General features: G+C 37.7%; 2 protein-coding genes across 2 annotated transcripts; both read left to right on the forward strand.

Moving 5' to 3' along the window:
* The first annotated feature begins 1353 nt into the window (after positions 1-1353).
* On the forward strand, positions 1354-4644 carry LOC121971641 (protein SIEVE ELEMENT OCCLUSION C-like). The gene is made up of 6 exons (XM_042522998.1): positions 1354-1709; positions 1814-1896; positions 1985-2555; positions 2652-2779; positions 3053-3529; positions 3901-4644. The coding sequence occupies exons 1-6, from the start codon at positions 1544-1546 to the stop codon at positions 4516-4518; spliced, it is 2043 nt and encodes a 680-aa protein (XP_042378932.1). The 5' UTR covers positions 1354-1543; the 3' UTR covers positions 4519-4644.
* Positions 4645-4931: 287 nt separating this feature from the next.
* LOC121971643 (cystinosin homolog) lies at positions 4932-20587 on the forward strand. The gene is made up of 8 exons (XM_042523001.1): positions 4932-5100; positions 5245-5377; positions 17080-17169; positions 17292-17416; positions 17633-17675; positions 19550-19667; positions 19754-19803; positions 20242-20587. Exons 1-8 carry the CDS (start codon positions 4982-4984, stop codon positions 20383-20385), a joined length of 822 nt encoding a protein of 273 aa, XP_042378935.1. The 5' UTR covers positions 4932-4981; the 3' UTR covers positions 20386-20587.
* Positions 20588-20734: the final 147 nt, after the last annotated feature.

Here is a 20734-nt window from a genome sequence, read left to right on the forward strand (position 1 = left end):
AAGAAAGCGCTATATGGACTTAAACAATCTCCTCGCGCTTGGTACAGTGAGATCGACAACTATTTCAACCAAACAAAATTCGAGAAGAGCAAGAGTGAACCAACTTTGTATGTCAAGCATCAAGGTAATGATGTTCTTATAGTCACTCTTTATGTTGATGATCTAATTTTCACTGGAAGCAACAAGAAGATGATCGAAGAGTTCAAAAATGACATGACTCAAAAGTATGAAATGAGCGATATGGGTCTACTTCGACATTTCTTGGGCATGGAGATCTACCAAGAAGAAGAGATAGTATTTATTTGCCAAAAGATATATGCAGAAAAGATTCTGAAGAAATTCAACATGCTGGGATGCAATCCTGTCTCTACACCACTTATTATGGGGGAGAAATTGAAAAAGGAAGATGGAGGAAAAGCAGCGGATGTCACTCATTACCGTAGCCTCATTGGTAATTTGTTATACCTCACAGCAACTAGACCTGATCTCATGTATGCTGCAAGTCTACTCTCAAGATTTATGCAGAGTCCGAGCCATTTTCATCTCGGTGCAGCAAAGCGCGTCTTACGATATGTTCAAGGGACAACCGACCTCGGTCTAAGCTTTCAAAAGAATCACGCACTTAACCTTGTCGGTTATTGTGACAGTGATCTTGGTGGATCCTTAGACGACATGAAAAGCACCTCGGGGTACTGTTTCTCTTTTGGTTCAGCAATATTCTCATGGTTGTCCAAGAAACAACAAAGTGTTGCACAATCATCTGCGGAAGCCGAGTACATCTCAGCATCAGTAGCCACTTCACAAGCAATTTGGCTTCGAAGAATCTTAGCTGACCTCGGTCATCATCAGATTGAAGGAACCGTGCTATACTGCGATAACAAATCTGCAATCGCTATGGCTAAGAACCCAGTTCACCACAGTCGAACTCGACATATAGCACTCAAGCATCATTTCATTCGACAGACAATTGAAGATAAAGAAATTCAACTTGAGTTCTGTCGATCTGAGGAGCAATTGTCTGACATCTTCACAAAAGCACTTCCGAGAGAAAGATTTGAACAGCTCCGAGCCAAACTTGGAATCCGACAACACATTAAGGGGGAGTGTTAAAGTTAATGTGTTGACCATCATTATGAGGAAGTTGGACCATCACTCTTCCATCGTGCATGCAATTGTTGTATGAATCAAAGAGTCACCTTGATAAGCTAAAGAGTCACCTTGATAAGCTAAACGGTTACTTAGCATTTAAGCTTACTTACCCTCTAAGTTTCTTTCAAGTCTATATAAAGACTTTGTAATCAAAAGTTTATAATATAGAAAACAAAATATCTCTTTCTCCTCAAGAGTTCTACCAAAATTCTTCAATATATGATATAATTATCACAGTGCTGTTTAAACTACTGGGCACCTGGGATTTACTTTTACTTTTACTTTTACGTTTACTTGAAGAACAATGCTGTTCCAAACAGCAGCAAGGCAACGTCGAGGATCACGAGCTTATTAATACGACAAAATTCTGGGTCAGAGATCATCGGCGAGCGAGATGCAGTCGCAAGGTGGTTCAGAATGCCTCCTGCCTGAGCACGAAGACATCTTGATGAAGAAGATTCTGCAGACGCATGCTCCGGAAGAACACCAAGTTGATTCTGCCTCTCTGCTCGATCTAACTGAGAGAATATTTCTCAACTTCGCAGTGTCAAGCGTACGAAGTAGTGTACTCATCTTCTTTTTTTTCTGCTTAAGTCTTTCATTCGATCGTTCTTACTCATCGATCAAAAACTTACAAATATTATTTTCCGAATCATTGAATTAGAGGACTGCAGAAGCAAGGAGGATGCGAAGATTGTCAACGCTGTGAAAGAGCTAGGAATCACAGTACATCATATGTCATGCGAGGTAATTAATTAAACTATATATACATAATCCCATCGATCGAATACATTATTAATTCAGAGCTAGGCTCTCTAATTTGTGGCATTGGCAGATGCTCCAGCATATTTCTACAGATCGTCCACCGAAAGCGACTACATGTGTTCTCCTGGAGTCGTTGGAGAGACATCGATGGAGCACGAAGCTGACTATCGTTCTTGCAGCATTGGCATCGAGCTACGGCAATTACTGGCTCATCGCACGCTTCTGCCTCACCAATCCTCTTGCCTTATCGCTCGCAGCTATGAAGGGTCAGCTAAGGAACAGTCTGAAAACAACTACCATATTGAACTATCGGTTAAAGGCTTTGCGATATCTTCTTGAGAAAATGGTCAGCGTGGCGAAATGTGTGATGGCGTTCGAAATACTGCCGACGAACTATGTGAGCCAAGATTACGAAGCCTTGGCAATGATGAAGAACCAAGTCCATATAGCTTCCTACTGGGTGATCCGAAGTTCAGTAGAGTGTGCTTCGCAGATTACTAGCACAATAGCTTCGGGGGTCGAATCGAACTTGCAGGCAAAGGTCACACCTCAAGTATGGGAACTCTGGAGTTTAGCTAAAAAGATCAGCTACATATATGAGGTTTTAAGAAATAACTTTGATGCCTTCAGTCAACAAATAGGTAATATATATTTTCCTGAGCCTCTGGGCTCAACATCTCTCTCTCTCTCCCTTGATTCTAACCATTGATGTTGTTATCATGTATTTCATTTCAAAGAGAAGAAAGTACATTTGAGACTCGTGAATTTATTTGCTGGAGTTCATGACAACAACCAGGATGTTCTATACACATTATTTGCTCAAAAGGATGATTTTCCCCTCAGGGATTCTTGCTCACAGGAGAAGGTTAGTCGATTTCAATCAGAATTTCGAGTTAAGTTGTAATTAATTAAAAAGTGGTCGTTTATGAACTATATTCATTGATAAAATTTTTATAACCTGCTAAATAAATAAAGAAATTTTAAAAATAAAAATAAATTTATATTATCAAATTCAATGACTAAGTAAATAAATTTAATTTGACTTGATTATCTTATCAAGTTTACTAAAAAATTTGACTCTTACCGCTTTTGTTGTAATAACATTTGAAGCTAAATTCACATTGCGGTGATTATGCAGGTTGGTGTTAATGTATTAAGTAACAAAGTAGTGATGCTCTTCATCTCAAGCCTGAACATATACCCGGAAAAGCTTCTTCTCGTGGTACAACAATCAGAGAAAAAGATTCATAATAGGCCAGAAGAAGAATATGAGATTGTTTGGATTCCAGCAATGTTTTCCGCACAAGAAGTCGAAAGAAGAGTGTACGACCAAGTAGTCGACATTCTCCCATGGTACTCTATCACCGAACCTTCGAACTTGAGCTCATCGGTTATGAAATTCATAAAAGAAGTATGGCACTTCCAAGGAGACTCCATGATGGTGGCCTTAGATCATGGCGGAAACGTATCCTCCCTAGATGCATTCGATATGGTCGCAATTTGGGGCTCGAAAGCTTACCCATTCACAACTTCAAAAGAGAGGGAGCTATGGGAAGAACAAAGATGGACAATGGAACTTCTACTAGACAGCATAGATCCGCTTTTCTCCTATTGGGTAAGTTACTGCATTTACAATACAACAATTCACCAAATGCACACCACTGTGATGTAAGATTTCAAAAAACACACCAATATGATACTGATTTTTTAGATGATGCTTTTTGAAAATCAATGTGTGTTTTTTTTCCTCAAAATATAACACCATTATTATACAAGATTTATGCAACACTAAAATGGTATTGTTCTTCAAAATTCAACATGTACAGTAATGATTGACAGGAAGAGCAAGAAACACATGCGCCTTTTAATAAATCTGAAAGTTAAATGCATCTTTTTAGGAATTTCACAACTTTAAGAGATGAATTGCCGGTGCACAATATGCTATATTGCAATCAATGTCCTTTGATGATCGGCAACTCTTTTCAGATGGAAGAGAGAAGAATCATCTGCCTCTATGGAACTAATGATTTAGGATGGGCTCGAGAGTTGAGCAAAAAAATGAAAGCCCTCAGCGAAGCTGGAGTCCCAGTAGAGCTCATCTACGTGGGAAGCAACATGCAGGAGCAAACCTCAAGCACACTGACAAGAATCATGGAGGAGAAACTGAGCAGGTACTTGTCGCACGTAAACATCAGGATCTTCTGGCTGCGTTTGCAGAGCATGCGAAGTTCGAGGCAGAGACTTGGGTACGCAAGTGAATCTGACGACTCCATCACGCAAGAGATAGACTCCTTGCTGAGCTCCGACACACGAAGCTCCGGCTGGCTGCTGGTCGGTGAAGGGGCGTCCGGTGAAGTTCTTAAGCTTTGGGGTAATCAAGTGTTGGAGTCTCTGTCAAACCTCCATGCATGGGGGCAGAAGATTAGGAGGTTGGGATTCTTGGGCGCCCTCCTGAAATCCCTCGGCACTTCGGCCACAGAACCCTGCGATTATTCCGTCGTGACCCCTTTCTCAGAGAGCTCCATTAATGGAGAGTCGTCGGTTTGCAAGAAGTGCAAGTCTATAATGGAGAAGCACATCATGTATCAATGCGGGACGTGTTGAAGTCGTTCCATTATAAACATGAGATTCTCGTGTGTTGATCCTGTTTTTTGGGATTAAAGTTGAGAATTAGATCCACTTTAGATCTATATGCTCGATCCTCTGAGTACTGTTTATTATTTTAATGAGATGGAGTGGAAACTTCGTGTATTTTCGAAAATGTCCAATTATTTTTCTAATTTTACTATCCAGTGATGGATGAACGGCGAATCTGCCAGGGATTCCATCCGGATTCTTACACGCATTGCCAAAGGCGGGTGCATCAAAGCATGTACTGCCCAAAATGCCCGTTACCTTTTTCGATTTTCTCACGTCGACCCGGATCCATTCCGCGAGCACAGACAGTCCCTGGAGGGCATTTCCGGGATTCTGACCAAACGAAGGCAGTATAAATATCCTCGCTTATTAGTTCCTTTTGGGTGCCGTGTCTTCCCAATCGCATCGGGTCGAGCAGGGAAAGGAGCCCATGGCGTCTTGGAATTCGATCTACTTGGACATCACTTACCAGATCTTCGGGTGGATCGCCTTCTTCGCATGGTCCATCAGCTTCTACCCCCAGGTCATCCTCAATTTCAGGAGGAAGAGGTCCGGATTTTTTCCTTTGTTAGCTTTTTTTTACTTCAAGATTGAGTTCTTGTTTGTAAGGTTGATTTTGATGGGATCTACTGGTGGTAGTGGGGGATTTGTATTTTTTTATGTGGTATTGAGCTGATTTGTTGTTGATTTTAGCGTGGTAGGGTTGAATTTCGATTTCCTGGTTCTCAACGTAACGAAGCACTCGTCGTACCTCATTTACAACGCGGTGTTGTTCTTCAGTCCTGCGGTCCAGAGGCAGTATCATGAGAAGTACGGTTCCGATGAGGTTGGTATTTTTATTTTAGGAGAAAAAGAAAAAAAAAATAACTCCTTGTCGTTGGTTTATGTTCTTCGGAAAGGCGTTTGTTCCTAAATGTTTTGTTGCCTCGTTCGTCGACGAATTGATTGACGATAATTCTGTAGTAGATCATATTGCGCTCCCTTGTCTTTGTTAAAACCGAAGCAATTTCCCTTTCTTGCCCCCTTGACTTTCTGAAGATACCTCTGTCAATTAATAATTGCATTAGTTATATAATTTATCTACTATTTCCTATAAATATTTTCTGTGGTAATCTTAAAAAAATTATAATATAAAACACAACAACAATCAAGCCTTTTCCACTAGGTGGGGTCAGCTGTATGAATCTTTTTACGCCATTGAGCTCTATCTCCGACTATATCATCATTTATGGTTTAATTCTCAATTTAGTCGCTCGTTATTTAACGTGGTGCTGATTTCGTCCCTAATTTTTCAATTGACCAAATTTAATCCTCCAATTTTCGAACGTTTTCCCAAATTGATCCTTCCGTCTAAATCCCTGTTAAAATAAATGGGAAGACTTGTTTAACCGGTGGAAGTGACCTATGTCTTGTTGGACAATTCCTAATTTAGTCCCTCATTATTTGACGTCGTCCCGATTTCGTCCAAGGATAGTTTAAAATGGAGGTCGTCTGCTACTCGGCGCAGCTCCAGCTGCCGGACTCCATGTCGACGCCTGCGAAGAGGGCAAGGGTGGAGGCGACGATGAGGGAGATGTGATTGGCGGCCGCCATGGACACTAGAATCGGCAGGTGGCACGTCAAAGGCATCAACGACGACGTGCTAGCATCTGCGTCAAGCTCCTCACCCGGTCGCCGCTCCTCTTCCTCGACGAGCCCACCAGCGGCCTCGACAGCGCCGTCGCCTGTCACGTCGTCCACCGGATCGCGCGCCTCACTCGCCGCGAGAGGATGACGGTCGTCGTCGCCGTCCACCAGCCCGACAGCGAGGTGTTCGACCTCTTCGATCGCCTCTGCCTCCTCGCCTATGGCAGCACCGTCTTCTTCGGCCCTGCTCCGGTGGCTGCCGAGGTACCAACTCAATCTCAAAGCTCAATTAAGACTTGAATTCTCTCTTTCAACCTATGGAAATTCAGCCTTGCTCAAACTTTTCTCCAGTTCTTTGCTTCCAATGGTTTCGCCTGCCCTTCTCTGCGCAATCCTTCCAATCATTTTCTCAGAACAATCAACAAAGACTTCGATATGGTCAGTGCTTCTTCTTTGCAGCTTATAAACCAACAAAGGAAACAAGTTTCTAAATCTCGAACTCAATCAATGTCAGGATTAGGGAAATAACGCAAGAATAAAAGCAACTGATCATTTCCACCGGTTAAATAGGTCTTCCCGTCTATTTTAACTGGGATTTGGACGAAAGGAATGATTTGGGAAAACGTTCAAAAATTGGAGGATTAAATTTGATTAATTGAAAAATTAGGGATGAAATCGGTACTACGTCAAATAATGAGGGACTAAATTAGGAATTATCCAGCAAGACATAGGTCACTTCCACCGGTTAAACAAGTCTTCCCGTTTATTTTAACGGGGATTTAGACGGAAGGATCAATTTGGGAAAACGTTCAAAAATTGGATGATTAAATTTGGTCAATTGAAAAATTAGGGACGAAATCAACACTACGTTAAATAACGAGGGACTAAATTGAGAATTAACCCCATCATTTATATTTAAATAAATTTTATTTTTGCTAATCAAGTCTTTTTTGATCTTCCTCTTGCTCGTTTGATATACATGTTTATCATCGTTTCACATCGCCTAATTGGAGCATTTATTGGTCGTCTAAGTACATATCCGTACCATCTTAAACATGTCTCTCGGAGTTTTTCCTTAATAGATGCAACTCCGACTTTCTCTCTAATGCTCTCATTTCTTATTTTGTCCATCCTCGTATGCCCACACATTCACCTTAAAATTCTCATCTCTGCAACTCTCATTTTCTGCTCATGTGCTCGAGTCATAAGCAACATTCACCTCTATATAACATAGCAGGTCTAACTGCGATTTTATAAAATTTACCTTTAAGTTTAAGAGGTACTTTACGGTTACACAAAATACTCGACGCTCTCCTTCATTTCGCCTATCCTGTTTGTATTTTATGTAATACTTCTCTCTCAATCCCTCCATCGTTTTACAAAAATGATCCTAAATATTTAAATCTCTCGGTTCCGGGTAACTCGTCATCTCCTATCTTAACAATTGTTTCATTAGTTCTAATATTGCTAAACTTAAATTCTATATATTTTGTTTTTAATCTACTAAGCTTAAAACCTTTCCCTTCTAGTGTTTCCCCCCAAGATTCAAGTTTAGCATTTACTCCTTCACGTGTTTCATCTATCAAAATAATATCATCTACAACGATACTGTGTCTTGAATGTGCGCAATGACAATGAGTTCGTCTATAATTAGTGTAAAAAGATAGAAACTTAGAGTTAATCCTTGATATAACCCTATCTTTATTAGAAATGCTTCAGTTACTCCGCCTGAAATCTTTACTCTGTTCGTTACATCTTCGTACATATCCTTAATTAGGTCAATATATGTTACGCTTACACCTCTCTTTTCTAGAATTCTCTATATAATTTCTCTTGGAACTCTACCATAAGCTTTTTCTAAGTCAATGAATACGATGTGTAGATTTTGTTTTTGTTCTCGATATTTTTCAATTAATTTAAGATGTATAACTTCTATTGTTGACCTTCCAAGTATGAGCCCAAATTGATTTTCGGTCACTGTGGTCTCCTTCCTTAATCTTTTTTATATTACTTTTTTCCAAAGTTTCATAGTATGACTCATTAGTTTAATACCCCTATAGTTTACAAAATTTTATACGTCTCCCTTGTTCTTATATAAGAGAACTAGAGTACTTATCCTCCATTGATCAGACATTTTTTTCGTTTTCAATATCATATTAAATAATTTTGTAAATCATTCAATACGTTGTTTCCCTAGACACTTCCATACCTCTATCGGAATATCATCTGGTCCAACGACTTTTCCATTGTGCATCTCATTTAAAGTTTGTTTTACTTCTGAAGTTTGAATTCTACAATAAAAATTAAAATTTCTATGCTCATTTGACCTACTTAAATTACCTAAGTTAAGTTGGTCACCTAAACATTCATTAAAAAATTAATGAAAATACTTCTTCCACCGCTCTTTTATTTCTCCATCGTTTACTAATACCCTATTACTTTCATCTTTAATACATTTTATTTGACTAAGATCTTTAGCTATTCTATAAATGTCTCTTTCTCCTTCTTTTGTATCCAATTTTTGATATAATCGTTCAAAAGTTTTATTTTTTGTTTCACTCATTACTTTCTTAGCTTCTTTCTTGGCTATTGTATATTTTTTTAAGTTTTCTTCGTTCTTACAAATATATAATTTCTTATAAGTTATTCGTTTTTTCCTTCACTTTCTCTTTTTCTTGTACTTTCTCATTCCACCATCAAGATTCCTTACTTAGTGGTGTATAACCCTTTGACTTACCGAGTACATTCTTAGCTATTATTTTCAACTTTGATACCATCTTATCCCATGTATTAAAGTCATTGTATATTTCACCTAATGCTTGTACTTCTTTCTTCTCCTTAAATATATTTTGCTTCCCATCCTTTAACTTACACCATCTAATTTTAGGAATCATATATATTTTTTTTCTATTGATATTATATTTGAGGCGTATATCCAACACTATTAACCTTTGTTGGGTAGTTAAGCTTTCTCCAGGGATAACTTTGCAGTCTTTACAAATCTTTCTATTCTTCTTCCTAATCATAAGAAAGTTAATTTACGATTTATTATTCCCACTTTTGACTGTGACTAAGTGTTCTTCTCTTTCTTAAAAACGTATTAGCTAATATAAGGTCATATGTTATCGCAAAATCTAATATTGTTTTCCCTTCCTCATTTCTCATTCCAAACCCATAACTCCCATGTACCCTCTCATATTCCTTATTTTTCACTCTGACATGCCCATTTAAATCACGTCCCATTAAAATCATTTCATTTGGTGGAATATTTTATAATATTTCTGTTGGAACCCCAAGGTGTTTTGATGTGATCAAACAAGCTAAGTTAGGTCCTGCGTTTGTTTAACCCTTGTGTCTAAGTGTGCAGGAGCTTAAGAACACAGGAAGTCGAGCGGAAGACGCGGCTAGTGAGAAGGACGGCACGGGGAGAGAGCCGACGGGCTCGATGCGTCCGAGGGACGAGGTGTCCGCGGAAGAGTACACCGGTGGACGAGAAGAGCGTGCGCGGCGCTCGAGGGACGAGAAACCGAGAAGGAAGGCTGCTCGAGGAGAAGGCCGGAACATGGGTTCGGGTGAGCCCTATTCCGGAAGGCCGAGATCACCCAAGCTAGCGGAGCCGGAGCGAACAGACCCGGACCGAGACTGGGACTTAACAGAGAAGTGATCCCGGACAAAAAGTCAACCGCAGTTGACTTTTTGCTCCGGGGCGCCCGGAACCATTCCGGGCGCCCGGAGCATGATTTTGACCAGGATCGTGATTTTCGCAATCTGACCGTTGGGGGATAAAATTTATCCCCCCGGGGGCGCCCGGAACCACTTCCAGGCGCCCGGGCCAGTACTATACAGTGTTGTTAGAGGCGCGAGGCGCACCGAGGCGCAAAAAGCTCCTAGAGCCCGAGGCGCGAGGCACGCCCGAGGCGCGCGCCTCTTGAACATGAGGTTGATGATTACCAGACTATTGCCACACTCATATATTATGTCAAATATGATAACTATTAATATTCCACACACATCAATATCACATATAACAAGCAAAACAACACCATGATAAAATTAATAAAAGTTTCAAACTTTCAAATTTCAACTTTCTAATTTAAACTAACAAAGTCCATCAAAACAAGCGTAATAAGTCAAATTAATCATCAAGCTCAAGATCATCCTCATTGTATTCTTCTTCTTCGTTATCTTCATCTTCTTCAAATTCAATTTCTTCTTCTTCTTCTTCATCTCTAAATCTTAGAGATGAGTGTCTCATAGAGGAAGATGCATTTCCCTTCTCGACTTGTTTAGGCCTAGCATTTGAACTAGAGGTCGTGGTTGCAATATTTTTCCTCTAGTACAATATTCAGGCTCTTCAGCTCCACTAGCCCTAGCAACGACATCCCATGTCAAGTCATCACCTTCAAAAACCAACTCATCTTCTTCATTATCACTTTCTCCATTCATTCTACCCATCAACCATTCATTACTATCATCAATATCTATCAAAGAGATGGGGTCAATCTTATCACGTGCATCATACCGAAGCTTTAAGGCACGATTGTATTTCACAAATACCAAATCATTTAAGCGCTGCTGAGCTAGCCTATTTCTTTTTTTGCTGTGAATCTACAAAATGTCAAAAATCACAATAAGTATAATAAAATATCAAAGAATATTTTCTACTTATAAAAGTAGCATACTAATAGTATCAAACATTTATATTTATTACATACCTGCTCAAATACACTCCAATTGCGCTCACAACCAGAAGCACTACAAGTGAGGCTAAGCACTTTAATAGCAAACTTTTGCAATTCTGGGGTATTTGCTCCATAGCATTCCCACCATTCTGTTGGAGATAATGCTTTTATGCCTAATTATCCATTCCTCCCAAATAGCCCTTCCGCTTTCGATATATAGAGAGTTGGGTAGTGATTTTATCTTGCTCAACAGCGATTGAAACCAATCTCTCCATAGTTTCAAACAAACCATTCACCACTTCTCCACAGATATTTGAATCTGTGTATGAATAAAAATATTCTGGATTCAAATAATGTCCTGCAACATGCAGAGGCAGATGAAGTTGACATTCCCATCTCGCATCAATGATCTCAAACACTTCTTTGTATTTTTCTTCTTTCTCCTTGAAGGCCTTCATAATTGTTTCTTTTGCCCTATCCATAGCCTCATAAATATAACCCATTGCAGGTTTTCTTTCACCATCAACCAGTCTCAGAACACGGACTAAAGGGCCATATATCTTTAAAATATGCACAATACTGCTCCAAAATCTAAGTGTCATGATGATTTTAGCTACCTTCTTCCCCGCCGCTTCTTTTGCCCATTTACTCTCTATCCAATCCTTTGAAATGAACATTTTTCTTAAATTTTGCTTCTGTAGGTGCATCCTTTCAAGAGTAAGAAAAGCAGTAGCAAATCTTGTGACACCTGCCCGACAAAGCTCTTTTTGTCTTGTGAATTGCCTCAACATATTTACCATGCCAGGGCGAACATAAATGTAAGCATTCACACTCATTGCCTTCTTCAATGTTGCTTTAAAATCAGGCAATTTCCCTATATCTTCTAAGATCAAGTCAACGCAGTGAGCAGCACAAGGAGTCCAATACAAGTGTGGCCTTTTTGCTTCTAATAATTTTCCTACAAAAGAAGTTAGAAAAGTAGATAAATTTAACATATATAAGAAAAAACATATTGATAAGAAATAATTAAATAGATTCTTACCGGCAAGCACATTGTTACTTGCACTATCTGTAACAACTTGAACAACATTTACTTCTCCTACACGCTCCACAAATCGATCAAGCAATTGAAATATTTTCTCTCCAGTCTTTGCATAATCAGAAGCATCAACCGATTCGATGAAAACTGAACCTTTAGGAGAATTCACTAAAAAATTAATCAATGTTCTCTGCCTTTTGTCTGTCCACCCATCTGCCATCAAACTACAACCATACTTGGCCCATTCTGTTTCACACGACTTAATGTAATCATTTGTCACACTATCAACAGCCTTTTTTAGAAAAGGAACCCGCACCTCATGATAACTAGGTCCTTTTAGACCTATACCATATTGGCCAACCAAGTCCAACATTCTTTTGAAGCTTGAATAGTTAACGGCATTAAATGGAATTGCCGCATCATACATCCACTCAGTTATGGCCATACAAGCTTTTTCCCTCAATTCTTTCTTGTATGCCTCATTTATCGTAGATTGTCTTTCTTTACCCTTTCTACTTTCAACAATTTTTTGTACATTAGGAGCAAAATACGTATCCATTGGACCTATTTGTCTGGGCTTTTTTTGTATATTCACTGATCTAGAACTTGTACTTGTACTTATAGGTGGCACACCTTTAGCTCCAATATTATCCATATCAATATCATCACCAAGAGGGTCTACATCCTCAAAGTCCAATGTTGCAAGTTGAGAAAGATTACTTTTCTCTGTCTTTTTCTCCATGAAAATTTTAATTTCTTCACGTACATGAGATGGACATTTTTTACAAGTCGTAGTATTTCGAAACCCCCCAACAAGATGTTGTTTTGCACGATAAATGTCCCCTTTTGTAACTTTTTGACAAAAGTTACAAATTAAATCATTTTTATTATCTGGATTAACTTTTTGAAAATAATTCCATCCCGGATCTTTTAATATATATGTTGGAGTATCACTACTACCTTCCATGATAATTGAACAAGAAACTAGTCTGAAAAATTAAAAATAAAATAAAATTAATATGGTACCAGCAATAGAAAAGTACTGTACAGTATCAGCAATAACAAAATAGTAAAAAAACAAAAAGCAAAACAAGTCAAACAAAAATGAAAAAACAGTTAAAAAACGAAATATTGGACAGCAGACATAGCACAACAACAAAAGTAAAAAATCGGACAGCAGTAAGGAACTGGGAAGCAAAAACACAACCTGCAAAACAAAACAAAACTGGACAGCAACTCAGCGAACACGAACCAGCAAGAAACAACAGTAAAAAAACAAAATATCGGACAGCAGACAGCAGGACCAATACGAACAGCAGCACAGCAACAAAATTAAAAAATTGGACAGCAGTAGGTACTGGGAAGCAAAAACAAAATTAAAAAACAGGAAACCAAATCAAAACAAAACCACACAGCTCAGCGAACACGAACCAGCAACTAAAAGCAAAAAAACAAAAAAGCAGAACTGCAGAAGAAAAGAAGATACCGAATAGAAGAATAAAAAGAAAACTGAAAACGAAGAAGAAGAAAAGAAGAGACAGAGAAAGAAGAAGAAACAGAAAATTGAAAAGAAGAAGAAAAGGAATAACAGAAGAAGCGAAGAAGCGAAGAGAATAAGAGAAGAACAAGATGATAACAGACGCAAAAGAAGATAAGAAGAAGAAGAAGCAGAAGAAGGGAAGAACAGAAAAAACAGAAAAAAGAAAAAAAAACATACTTGGGCGACGATGCAACTCAGCGCGGCGGCGGACGGAAATGGATTCAGGTTCTGCCTGCGTTCTCTTCCTCTCTTCCCTTCCTGCGTTCTTTTCTGTTCCTCTTTCCCGTGCCCTAATTCCAAACAAGATTTGGAATGTTTTTTTGGGTTTAAAATCCAGATTTTTTTCCAATCGCGACGCCTCAATCGCGCCTCGTTAGCGTTTCGTTGAGGTGCCAAGGCGCACGAGGCGCGCCTAGGCGCGCGCCTGGCGAACAGCGCCCGCCTCGCGTCACGCAAGGCGTTTTCTCCTGCGCCTTGTGCGCCTAGCGCCTCGGGCGCGCCTGAGGCGCGCCTTTAATAACCCAGGTACTATAAATAAAGTACTGATCCGTACATTGAATGCAACTACTTGTAATTCAGTGCTTTCATTTGTGTTATTTCCTTCTGTGCTTTCAACGCTGTAAGAGGCTACTCCGCCCAGAGGAGAATCAATTAGTGCGCCTTCTTTGTCTTGGATTAGCAATCCTCTGATTGCAAACCAAGTAATTCCTCTGTGTCCATTTTCTGTTTTAATTAGTCTCTGCCTTTTTAATTACAAGTTCTTTTAAGTTAGTTGAATATCCGAGAAGGGTTTTTGGTTTTATTTTGTAGGGCAATTCACCCCTCCCCTCTTGCCGGCCTCCAAAGGGACCAACAATTTCATCTAAGTCCTCCAAAAACCTTGATTTAGTAGCTTCATCTAATTCTACTTGTGGTGCATATACGCTAATTATGTTCATAGTTTCTTTCGCTACTATTATCTTAAGAGTTATAATTCTATCCCATTTTCTAACTACTTCTACAACTTCATCCTTTAACAAACTATATACAATAATACTCATTCCATTTGTTGCTTTATTCTTTTCAGTGTACTATAACTAAAACCCGAGTTCTCTATCATCTTTGCCTTTTTGCCTACATTTTGTCTCTTGTACACATAAAATACTAATTCTTCTTCTAATCATCATATCTACTACCTCCATTGATTTACCGGTGAGAGTTCCTATGTTCTATGTTCTAAATCCTAGATTATTAGTTTTCTTATCATATTTATTCTTATCTAACCTATGGTATGAGAACTCTTGCCTATTTAACACTACACCCAAGTTTTCATGGAGATGCAATGGTCATTCCTGAGAAGTTACAGTCGGACCCTGTAACGCGAACTCTTGCATATTTAGCACTACACCCAAGATTTGGAGATGTAGCGGTCCTTGCCGAGGCGTTACAGTCGGACCCTATAACGCGTTCCTTTCGGGGAACAACCTAGTATTAGCACAATAGTTTAATGGATCTATTCATTAAATATTTGCCATAGTTTTGATGCTGGCTGACAACCTAACACAACCCTTCTCTTTTATCCGGGCTTGGGACCGGCCATGACCGGTCGTCCCATAGCATAAAAATAATTCATGATAGCAATCATTGTAAGACCCATAACAACAAAATCTAGTGAGATAAGTAGCTGTATTCAAGTATGTAATCCTAAACCCATCTCATACCTTTGACTAGTATCTGCCATTCCACCCAATCTCATTTTATTTCTATTGAATGTGTACTTGTAGCAAAAGGTGGAATCCGCCACCCAATAGTATTTAATGTGTACTTAAACCCAATTAAAGGGGTCAGATAGTCATGATTATCTGAAATTATCTGTTCTGTTGCCAGTCCTATTACTTCTTGTTTTCTATTTCACAAAATTGATTCGATCTAATCAATATTAAATATAATTTGACATGGAGTTTAATAAGTTTGGTTTGGTATCCGCAAGAGGATGTGATGTGCCTCTCATTGTATAAGCATATGTAGAAGCATAAACAACCTAGGTAGTGAATTTTTAAAACTCGTTTCCATGTTGTAAGATTTAGGTGATCTCACACATGGATAACAATTTGACATGTAATGAACACTCACGTTAACCTGCCCTAATTAGGGTCACCTTAGTCCTTATCTGTTATGACAAAGGGATGAGATGAAATCAAAACCTGCAAACATGATAGGCATTGGGCAAGGTTTTGATTTCCTGCCCTGCCCTGCCCTGCTCTGCCCTGATTTCTTAGATTGCAATACCCGGAAGTTGATATAAACTATGTATACTTTATAAGTTATTTGTCATAATTATTATAGATTACATTGATCAGCCTTGAGCTAGCCTCACTCAAGAAGTGGGGCTTATGGCAAAGAAATATTTTACTTTGTAATCCACCATTCCACCTTGCTACTTGTGTGGGTTGGGGGTGAGAAGTTAAATTCATACCTTGCCCCGGATCATTGCTAAGTCTTCACTCATGCTCCCCCAAAGGTGTAGTGTCACATGTTAGGTGTGATCAAAGAAATGAGTACTACACCTTCAATGGCATATAAGTTTAACTCAACATTGAAGATTTTTTTTTTCCTATAAATTATAAATTTCACATCATGGTTATACAAAACTATAATTTTTTTTGTCAAGATACAATAAAATGTATTTATAAAATTTAATAAAATAAATTCAGAAAACCAATATTTGGTGTGGTCAAATTTAAATAAAATTTTAAAATTCATTTGCATTAAAAGTTGTATTGAATCAATTTTTTTTTTTTGAAACTAGAACCATTATTTATTTATTTATTTTAAAAATGAAAAACGTAATATTTTATGAATAATATTTGAAATTTTAAATTTTGCAATCAATAGATTTTCTAAAAAGGAATCTTAAATTCATAGTTGTGAATTAATTTGAGAAAACAAATTTTAGATTTTAATTGAATTTAGGTCAACAATATTTTTCAAATGAGCAACATTAAATTTGTATGTATATGTGCTTTTAGTTTTAAATATAATTAATGTCTTAAGTAACATTTCAGATTCTAAATCATTTCAGATTCCTAGTTCTTAATTAATTCTAAATTAGTTTTAGGTAAACATAATTTTAACTATTATAATATCTAAAATGATATTGTTAGATTTGAGTTCAACAATATTAAAAAATAGAGACAGAGACTTACTACTAAATGCATATTTCCTTTGATTTTATAATTGCATTTGGGCAAAAAGGCGAAAGGAAAAGAAAAATCAAATCTTGATTGTTGTAAATTTGAAACAAAATGTCTAAAGATTTTTGATTTCTCAATAAATTGTTCCATGCACACTGCACAAGTTACTGAAGGGAAGGTTGTGTTGTATAAGTAGGATGTTTGCAATTACAAAAAAAAAAGAGTTATTTTTGCTTGTAAAATAAGACTATAACTGTGATGATATCTTATGAAGAACAAGCCTGATATTGATCTAATGTGACGGTAATTTGTTGAAACTTTCCATAATCTCATTAAATCATTCAGCTCCTTTGCTGTTGGATCTGGAAATATAGCTGGATTGCTTGTTTGAAAAGTTTTGCTTACTTTGGAATCATTTTTTAAAAATATATTTAAGATGTATTCATACTGAATTTGCATGGATTTCAGATGATTCCTGTAGCTGCAAATGATGTGGCTTTTTCAATACATGCTGTTGCACTCACAGCTTTCACATTGTTCCAAGTGTTGATTTATGATGTAAGTAATCCTTTCTTGAATGATAACATGTCCTTTGAGTCTGAACAATACATGTCATTATACCCCTTTTCTTTAATCAAACTTGCTATTTACCCTTCTTTTTTTATTTCTAATCTACACAGCGTGGAAATCAGAAGGTCTCGAAGGCTTGCATTGGGATTTCTATAATTGTCTTGCTTTCTGCGTTGGTTTGCGTGATCTTAGCTTGGCCAAAACATTCTTGGCTTTGGCTTATCTCTGTATTCAAGTAATACTTTGTTCTCTTATGAAAAAGTAGATATTACAATATTAGATAATCAATCCATGTAAGATACATCTAATCTTCCTGATATGCCAAAATAGAACAATCCAGAAAGAAGTTAAATCCAACATTTGCAAAAAAACAATTTTCCTTTCACATTTGGAAATGACTTTCTTGTAGTTATTGTCTGATTCTAATTCTATTCTTTATGGCCTAATTCAGCGCAATACAAGTTACCATGACGGCAATCAAGTATATCCCACAGGTACAGATTCTATCTTTGCTCTTAAGATTCAGTCAGTTCACATATGTCATTACATCTAGTATAAGATCTTTTGTCTAAATGAAAGAAAATTTAGATAATCAGACACCAGCAGCCTGAAGCCAAAAGAGAGTAATATCTTTTAGAATTCATTGGTGTGTGGGTACACATTTAGCTTATATTATCTGAGCTGATCAATTGTCCTAGTTGTTCTAAATTCAACCTTAAGCATCACTAATCAAGTTGAGGTTCTTGAATAGGCCTTCATTCAGGCTTCAGAATACACCTTCACCTTAAAGCTATGAATTGTCAACTCCTTGTTGACATAAAGAAGTTTAGTAGATCATCCTTAGTGGTATGTGTTATATGCCAATATGATGCATGGACCTAATCTACCTAATTGCTCGTGTACTCCCTCCCTCCACTTTTTTTCTTAGGTCCATCCATGATGTTGCAATTGCTAACTTTTGCTTGTCCATTGGCTTGCAAATGGGCAATAACATAAAAGTGAAACCTCCAACTTGTCACACGATGATTTGAATTTGAACAACATTCCTTATATTGCTTTTATAATAGGTGATGAAGTTCTGAGAGAGGTTAAATCCAGAAGTGAAGTCCTTCTAGATGGTTTTTTTTAGTGGTGATCTTTAGCCATTGGCTTTGATGCCCTTGATGAGACCCTGTGTGGATGTGGTTGGATCTAATGCAAGCCATGACAATAAATCATCTCGAGTAAAATTTCCCTTGGCATGTGGTTAAGCACATACTTGTGAATCTTCCATAGTGGATCTTTCAGGAATTGCTAGTGTCTTACCACTCTATCCTTCAACTTTATATATTGGATTGAACTGGTTCAACATTTGTGAGTTACATAAATAAATAAGTTATCAACCAAGGTCTCCGTGGAATGATTGAAGTGCCAAGATTACTGTTTTGGTTTCAGTATGCTATGTTGCACTTTTTAGGAGAATTGGTTAGTAGATTGATTTTGAGTAACTATTAGGTTAGGGGTGCTAGAAATGGTTCAGATTATGTCTTTCTCAGATGCCCAAGTTAAAGGCAGTAGTAAGAAAGATTGTATTTATGAGCTTTTCAATTTCACCATCTCTTGCACTTGAGCTTATATAGCATGATGCTTTTTATTTGTCTTGTCATGTTTTCAGTCTGGGAATGGCCTTCTCCCCTCCCAATAAGGTTCAGAATGGTGACTTGATCTGTTCTTGGGTTGTTTGTCGATGACGAGGTATAATTGATATTCTAGTGGTTACACTAGCTTTGGATGTTGTTAGGTATTGGCTGTCACCTCTTCTCCTTCCTCTTCAAAAAGCTTTGGTTCAAAAATCTAATTGTTTGAGGTCAGGTCAGACCCTAGGTTGACGGTTGAAGGTCTGTTTGTATCCCACCCATATCACCAATTTTTAGATTATATTCAAGAAGCTAGATGAACGAAACCCTCCATGTGCTTATCATGTAGTACCTCAAAACTGTTAAACTAAAGGTGGCCTTAGGAAAGTAGAAAGCCAAGAAGGCATACAACCTGCAAATGGATACTTCTTGTAGATCAGCATACATACAAATTAACTTCATGAAATGTACCCTCTTAAACTAAACAATCCTAGTTAAGTGAAGTAAAAAAAAGAAAGTGAAAGACATTGAGGTCATGTTAAGTAAATAGTTACAATATCTTGAACATGGCAACATCATTTGGAATATTCAACAAGTTATTTTCTATAGCAAAGCTGGTTTTTCTTTTTTCCTTGTTCTTGTTTTCCTTTCATTTGTTACCCCTATCTTTGACAACTTTGGATTGATGGACTTCTTGACACTTTTGTTTTTTCTCCCATCTCACTCTTTAACATTGCTAACCTAATTGTTAGGCATTTATGAACTTCCAACGAAAGAGTACTGTTGGTTGGAGTATTGGCAATATCCTGCTTGATTTAGTTGGCGGTTTGTTGAACTTTGCGCAGATGGGTATTCAATCCATAGATCAAAGTGAGTAAAAGGTTTTTCTTATGGTTGGATCTATCCTTGGTATACGGGTTTCAACATTTTCCTGATAGGTACATTTTTTTCTGCAGATACACTAGTTAACTTCTATGGTAACATAGGCAAGACGCTTCTTTCTGTGGTACGTAAATGCCTTGAGTTTCTTGATGCATGAAGGCATTGTGTTTCTTTATCATTGTCTTTGTAGTCATGCTTTTATCAATTTAGACTAGATTTGCCTGAGGTTTTGTAAGAGGCTATGCAACTACTGTAATCAGTGCTTTTAAAATCTGACACTGGTTGGTGCGACAAGTTAAACCAGGAACTGGAGAAAAATTTGCTGGTTTAACAATGACAATTCCGTTTGAATCTGTTAAAAACTGCTAAGTATATTGCATTGAAATTGTAAAACAATACATGTATGTGTATTTAGGGCTCAACTAGAAACGTTTGACCTGAAATATCAATGTGATGCCGCTCCCTATTACCTAATACTCTCAACAATAGTGTTTACTTTTTATATTCTTCAGATATATTTTCTGCTCATATTTCCTAATTTTTTTCTGGTTTAATTTTGCAGGAAGTTGTACTCTTTGATGCTCTCTTCATTTTGCAGCACTATGTATTCTACCCCGTGAAGGATGAAAACGACCCAACAACACTGGAAGAGAATGCGACTTCCTCCTTACTGACTCAAGAGAAACCTGAGTTTAAAAACGTATAGGGGAATAACATCAATTTGTACATATCAGAAAAATATTTAAATTGCTACTTAAAGGTCATTGCAGACATTGATGTGTGATTTTTTCCTCCTAGCTTTTCATGTTCATGCCAGCTTAAAAAAAATCTTTAGTGCGTGTGTATATATTGACATACTAGACAACTCTCACCTGACTGAATTATGAATGTTTCTTCTTGGCATACAACCATTGTAAGCTTACTCAAAGATCTTGTTGCTGAAGTTTATTATGCAGTTGTCTCCATGATTAGGGGCATCTGGTATCATTGTGAATGTGATCCGGTGCCGACCTAGCAGTCGTCGGGTTCCATTAGCTGAACCACAAGAACAGTCG

The sequence above is a fragment of the Zingiber officinale genome, chromosome 4A, assembly GCF_018446385.1.
Source record: "Zingiber officinale cultivar Zhangliang chromosome 4A, Zo_v1.1, whole genome shotgun sequence".
NCBI classification, from domain to species: domain Eukaryota; kingdom Viridiplantae; phylum Streptophyta; class Magnoliopsida; order Zingiberales; family Zingiberaceae; genus Zingiber; species Zingiber officinale.